This window comes from Alosa pseudoharengus, unplaced genomic scaffold, assembly GCF_046254945.1.
Source record: "Alosa pseudoharengus isolate Yale_2024_CS ecotype anadromous, Long Island Sound unplaced genomic scaffold, YU_APseudo_1.1 YU_APseudo_1.1_scf_18, whole genome shotgun sequence".
Taxonomy (NCBI): Eukaryota; Metazoa; Chordata; class Actinopteri; order Clupeiformes; family Clupeidae; genus Alosa; species Alosa pseudoharengus.
Window position 1 is genome coordinate 10,146,891 of NW_027468650.1, and position 7,293 is coordinate 10,154,183.

The 7,293-nt window shown below is 44.2% G+C and overlaps 1 protein-coding gene across 1 annotated transcript; it reads left to right on the top strand.

Moving 5' to 3' along the window:
* The first annotated feature begins 5,012 nt into the window (after positions 1–5,012).
* LOC143131620 (melanocortin receptor 4-like) lies at positions 5,013–6,014 on the top strand. Its single transcript, XM_076291252.1, has one exon. The coding sequence runs from the start codon at positions 5,013–5,015 to the stop codon at positions 6,012–6,014; it is 1,002 nt and encodes a 333-aa protein (XP_076147367.1).
* The last annotated feature ends 1,279 nt before the right edge of the window (positions 6,015–7,293 follow it).

The window sequence follows — 7,293 nt, forward strand, 5'->3', positions numbered from 1 at the left end:
CCTAAAACTGGGCATTTATTGCTGTGTGAAGGTGATTCACACACAATTATTTTTCTTTCTCCTAGTCCTTTAAGGGGAAAAACACTATATTTGGTAATTTCCGTTGAAATCCTAAATGGGGTGGGATGATTGTATTGGGAGCACTGAGGTGTTCAGGATGGAGGGCCCCTTAGCAGGATTTTGCTTAGGGCCCCATGGAGGTCTGAACCGGCATTGGGATAGCCTCCTTAATAGCTTCTGCAACTGCTAGCTTAACTAGCTCAGCGAGTTCTTCACTATCAACTGAACGAGAAGTTGTCTGCCTAGCAGCAGTCTTCTTGGATGAATTCGCCATGACAGAGTGTTAAATACGTTTATAAAAATAAAACGATCGACCAAAGTTTGAGATATGCGGTTAAAGATTTAGGGGGAAACTGCGGAGCTGTGTTGAGAAACTACTGCATCCCTCGCGGTGATCATGTGACTCCCAAACTATATATTTTCTAAAATCATAATACCAGTTCAGACTTTTACCCCTCAAAATTGCACTGTGCCTACTTCAGAGTTTCTAAGTTTCTTAGGGAAAAGCTGTGGGAAGTACTGGAACAGAGGTACAGAGGCTAGAATACTGTTTTATATTTCTGCCGGATAAGTACCTCTTAAATGACCACATTTCAGCCCTCTAGGTCATTTGAGATGACTTAGAAACACAACTGAGCCCTAGCACCAGGTCTTGTGAAGCTGTGTGAAGTAGATCAATATAGACTAAAAAATTAGTGTTTTGGACCATTATTTGCCAAGGTATGCTCACATGTTTTGTAAAATGCCCTATGGAAACTCCCCATAGGACTTTTGGGTTCCCAAATTGCATACTGACAACAAAAGGCTTACTGTGTGGCAATCTCTTGGTGTATAAGCATAATCCTGGTCTCAAACGAAAGGTAACACTCTGAGGTTTCTGGTAGACTATTGTCAACTATTGTAGACTATTGTAGACTGGATTGTATGTCAGGGGTTCTGATAAAGAATGACTACACACAATATGGAATGATTACAGAAAAGTCTCTTTTTTTGCATTTTCTTTGTTGCTTCAATGGGTGTGTATAAGATGGACTATACATCTGCACAACTAATATTGGATAAAACAACATGAATATTCCATTTCTAGGGATCCCTGTGAATATGTCAAGACCCAATATGTGGCATCTACTTATTGCACTGCAGCTAGAAAGTAGGAAAGCACCAAAAGCGGAGTTTGATTAATCTGACCATGTAAAGCACCATACAAATTGTACATGAAAAAGGTTGTCATATATGTATTTCTAAAAGTCCAAGCTTTCAAATGGTGTATAATATGACTATGCTACATAACAATATTGTGCATACAATTGATTTAGAATGTTGGGGGGGGGGGGGGGGGGTGCCGTGGAAGACACACTATTCCATAACTGGTTTTAAGACACGTTTCAAGCCCTCCTTACACTGACAGACTTAGCAACGATTTGGAAAAGATTTTTGAAAGACTACAGTCTCAGACTGAATTTGTTCTGGGTTTTGAGTCTTGTTTGATGTTGTATGACTGGTTTGGTCTGTCATTTCAGATCCCAACAGTAGAAATCTAGATATGCCATTAAAGGTATACTATGCAGGTTTAGGTATTTTTGGCGAGTTTAGAGCTCCCTCTATAGATGCAATGTTACTCTGCTATGGCTGGTGTTCTCGGTAGGGAGTCGCTACGTCTATGCTGTATACTGTAGCTATGCTAGATGAACGATTTGCCTATTACAAGTTTGTTTACCATCAAATTGGCTTCATAAAGGTGAAAATCTTGCATAGTGTGCCTTTCAAATGCTATTTGAGCAAACTCTCTTTTCTACAGTGACTTATATTTCTTGCTCTGGTGACCTAGAAAGCGGCTTGTGGGTGTTTCTGCATCTTAAAACAGTATAAGGCTCACTGTAACCTCAAAGTCTTAGTTCACAGTCTCACAGTTCAGTTTTAACATGGAAAACAAGAGTCTCCTACCTCATGTCACCGGCTTGATGTGGGGTGAACCTGCAACTATAGGCAGAAAGGGCAGTAGACTTTAATCAACAGGTTTACCCTGACGCAGGCCTTCAGTCAGTCTTTAATCAACAGGTTTACCCTGACGCAGGTCCTCAGTCAATCTTTAATCAACAGGTTTACCCTGACGCAGGTCCTTGGAGGTGTTGATTGTATCTTTAACTCAAGCAAAACATATGTTAATGCAATGCTGGATAGTTTGTTGCAAAACTTTTTTAAAATCGGATGTGTTATTGTAAACTTTGAATTTAGCCTACTGTATTTCCTGAATATCTTGTTAGGGTAAAATTTAGAAATAATAATAATTTTAGTAATGGGGAAATTCATCACTGTGGTTGAATGTCTATGTGTCACAAATAAGAGAACTAGGAAGTGATGAGCTGACTGGAAAAAGATGTGGTGTTTGAGGCATAATTAAAACAGAACTGTTCTTAAGTAAATCCATCTCTTTCTTGCTTGTTTAAAAAGTGAGGAATTCACCAGTAAATGAACCGAGGACATAGTTAACATTATGAATCACCTTACCTTTCATAATTACAGTAGGCAGAGGAATAAGAGCACGTATGAATAACCCAGCTAATTTGACCATAATGACTTATCTGTCTCTTTGCATTGCTTAAAATGGGATTTTTACTCAAACGGAATGTGCTGTGGCTAGATAAATGCTCCATAACTTACATTAATTAAGCAAAGAGATAACAACCTCATTAAGAATAAATTAATTTGCTTGTGCCTCAATTAACACACAACTGAACATGAGCTTGACCGTGAAGCTTGTGGATCTTCTGGCTCATTAGTGTGGTGTTAATGATTTATTTTTTTTATTTCTTTAGACAAACAGACCAACATAGTCTAATTCAAATAATTTTGCACCACACCTAAATCCACTCCCACACTCACTGTCAATGTATTGTCACGCACACACACACACACATGCGCGCACGCACGCACGCACACACACACACACACATACTCCCACACACTCTGTCAATGTATTGTCAAACACAGAGAGAGAGAGAGAGAGACAGACACACACACACACACACATGACACTCACAGACAACCAAGCATGCATGCATGCATGACAGCTAGTAGTTAATGACATATGGCCCTGAGAGTAAAGTGTTTAGCATTCACGCGAGGTTTGAGGAACATGTGAATCAGAATGCATGGAATGCACCTCACAATCCAGAACCACAGGCTAGAGGTCATACAGTTCTCTGTCCACTGGTCAAGGGTGTGATTGTATGAAACAGACATCCAAAGTAGATCCAATAAGTTAATGAACCCTTGCTTGGCCAGTTTATTAGGTGTCTGCAGTGGACATACAGTACAGTACATGTAACATCTTCTCCATGAGATGCAATCTAATGGATTACAGTGAGCATAAAGAACAACTGCCAAATGACAGCTTGTCTGTTGTAAATGTATGTGCAGAGTTAAAAAGCCTTTCATACCAACAGACATACTGCTAGACAAATAAATGAAACCATTTTCTGTGTGGTTGTGTGGTAAGCCCAAGCTTACTATTCATGTAGTACAATAGAATACTGAGGGAGAGAGGGAAAGAGGGACAGAGAGAGAGAGGGAGAAAGACAAAGAGAGCGGGAGGGGGAAAAGAGAGAAAGGGAGGGAGGGAGAGAGAGAGACTGAGCAAATAAAGATAAAGGTAAAGTGGTATCTAGCAGAACATTTAGAGAAATAGAATGTTAAATGTATGTTAGACCTATAATATTTATTTTTTTCAAAAGAACTAAACTAAAAGGTTCACTAATTAGATAAAAACAGTTAACTATTCTCCATGTGAAAACACAAAGCTGATAAAAGCATATGATAACTGGCTGGTCATTGGTGGAAATAAAATCCTAATTGTTTTTTCTCATAGCCAAACTTAACCTCATTAAGAAAAAAGAAGGTTCTGCAGCTCAATGACACATCGCACCCTCTACGTCTCTCTACTGATTGGCTGAGGGCAGCAGCGAGGGGGTGGCGTCCCTGACAGGGCTTAGACTATTACAGTGCGCAGAGCTGGTAGAGGGATGACACGACAGTCGCTCAGCTGTGTGCCTGCCTGTGCCTGCCTGGGTGTGTGTGTGGGAGGGTAAGCGTGTCTTTGCGATTCGAACGAGCGAGCCGGAGTCTTTGCAGATCGACAGTGAACTCTGGTCTCTCTCTCTTTTATTTTTGTCATTTACGTCAACTCTGTTCTTGTTAACCTTTTACTCAGAACTTGCCTTTCCCTCGACTCTTCTCTTGACGTTGCCATGCCTTCTACTTTCATCTTTCCTTCTGAAGTCTTTGTTTCAGCTTGCACTCGTTCATCCCCAGCCTCTCCTTCTGCCATCCTTTTTCTTCTCTCATAGTTTATTTAGTCTGTCACTCTCCCTCTCTCTCACTGTCATTCTTTCTGGAGTTCTTTCATCAGTCATTTACTTTTATCCACCCCTGTGGACTCTGCACTTTCGCTCTCTCTCTCTCTCTCTCTTAATCTATCTCCTTTTGTCCTTCTCCCTCTCTCTCTCTCTCTCTCTCTCTCTCTCTCTTTCTCTCTGACTCTTTCTCTCCCTTTTTCTCCCTGCTAATGGCTGTTAGATGAGTGTGTAAAAAAGGCAAAGTAAGAGTGTGCGAGTGTGTGTGCTTGCGTGGGTACTTTGCATTAAGGCTGGAGGTGTCGTCAGCAGATGTGTGTTGAAGATGCCTGTGTGTGCGCACGTTGATCTCAGGCAGAGGAGAGAATCCTCACACAGCCAAGGACGGTCACACACCTGCTGCCCGACTCCGACTCGCGCGCCGTTCCGTCGCCCGCTCTCCCGCGTCTGACTCGGATTTTTGGATTAAGGGTCCGTGTGTGTGCTAGTGGTGCCCCCCGGGGGGAAGTCTGCGAGCATCAAAGACTGCAGAACAAGGCTGAACAAAGGATTCAAGTTCAGGAGGGCAGGAGAGGAGAGCTCCTTTTGAAACCAATGACCATGAATGCTACTCCGCACTTCGGACTGATCCCAAGCTACTTCGACACAAATCTCACTCACCTCATGGAGGGAAAGGACGCATCCTCCTCCTCATCGTCGTCAGAGGGTTGCTACGACCAGCTGCTGATCTCCACCGAGGTCTTCCTGGCGCTGGGCATCGTGAGCCTCCTGGAGAACATCCTGGTGATCGCCGCCATCATCAAGAACAAGAACCTGCACTCGCCCATGTACCTGTTCATTTGCAGCCTGGCCGTGGCCGACCTGCTGGTGAGCGTGTCCAACGCGTCCGAGACCATCGTCATCGCGCTCATCAACAGCGGCACGCTGGCCGTCCCGGCGGACATCATCAAGAGCATGGACAACGTTTTCGACTCCATGATCTGCAGCTCGCTGTTGGCGTCCATCTGCAGCCTCCTGGCCATCGCCGTGGACCGCTACATCACCATCTTCTACGCGCTGCGCTACCACAACATGGTGACGGTGCGCCGGGCGCTCCTGGTCATCTCGGCCATCTGGGCGTGCTGCACGGCGTCCGGCATGCTCTTCATCATCTACTCGGAGAGCACCACGGTGCTGGTGTGCCTCATCAGCATGTTCTTCACCATGCTGGCGCTCATGGCCTCGCTCTACGTGCACATGTTCCTGCTGGCGCGGCTGCACATGAAGCGCATCGCCGCGCAGCCCGGGAGCGCGCCCATACGCCAGCGCGCCAACATGAAGGGCGCCATCACGCTGACCATCCTGCTGGGCGTCTTCGTGGTGTGCTGCGCGCCGTTCTTCCTGCACCTCATCCTCATGATCACGTGCCCGCGCAACCCCTACTGCACGTGCTTCATGTCCCAGTTCAACATGTACCTCATCCTCATCATGTGCAACTCCATCATTGACCCCATCATCTACGCCTTCCGCAGCCAGGAAATGAGGAAGACCTTCAAGGAGTTCTTCTGCTGCTGGTACAGCCTGCCCAGCTTCTGTATCTGCGAGATGCTCGGGAAGTACTGAGCAGAGAGGAGGTGTGTGTCTCTCTGTGTTTGTTTGTATGCATGCATGTGAATTGTGGTATACAGGTGTGTGTGTGGTGTGTGTGTCTGTGCATATGAGTGCGTTTAGAGGTGCGTGTGTATGTGTGTGCGTGTGTGTGTGTGTGCGTGCATATGAGTGTATATGTGTTCAGAGGTGCGTGCGTGTGTGCGTGCGTGTGTGCGTGTTGTGTATATGTGTATATGTGTTCAGAGGTGCGTGCGTGTGTGCGTGCGTGTGTGCGTGCATGCGTGCTTGTTGTGTGTGTGTCTGTGTGTGTGTGTGTGTGTGTGTGTGTGTGTGTTTAGAGGTTTGTGTGTGTATGTGTGCTTGTGAGTATTTGGGTATGTGTGAGTGTATCAATCTATTTGGACAATGTAGGTGTACTGAAATTCCAACCAGGGGTTGTGCATTTATACACAGTGCTATGCTCATGGAAAAGAAAACACAAAATGAATTTCCGAGGTAAAAAAAAATATGGCAAAAACATTTTTGGGAAAACACACCATATTTGAAGGACAAAGTGCTCTTTCTGTTGAGGAATATACTCTGGACCTCTTTATGCAGACCTCATGGTGGTTGGGATGTAAATTTTGTGCATATATATATTTATAAACTGAATAATGAGAACATTTGTGTATGTTCTGTCTCCTGAACCGAAGGAGAGATCATGTTTCTTGATTCAGATTGCTCACACACAAACACACACACACACACACACACACACACACACACACACACACACATGTGCAAACACTTGCAAACATGCACATACTCCCCCTGTGCCTGAACCGATGCAAATTCCTGCTTTTCTGGAGGCAAACTTGCACAGTGAGAAGGCAAAATACTCAGCCAAACATACACAGATATACACACATTTTTGCACACACTATTGAGCCAGGGAGGAATTACTACATTTTGAAGACATCTACTTCTATTTTAAGTCCACTATGAGCTGACGTTACCAGCAGTGGATGAGATTTTGATTTGACATAGACTATATGTTTTTGTCTGTGGTCAATATTGCTGCTTGCTGTAGTGTTTGCTGATGCCTGTTGGCCATGCATTTCCACAGAATTGGCCAGCTCAGATTGGCCTTTTCGGCAAATTAAGCCTTTTTGGATGTTTTATATCTGTTCACAATTTGTATACTTGAACAAGAGCTGCCATCAAAGGGCTCCTGGTTTACTGCTTAAATAAGCTTATCACAAACACACACACACACACACACACACACACACACACACACACACAAACACAC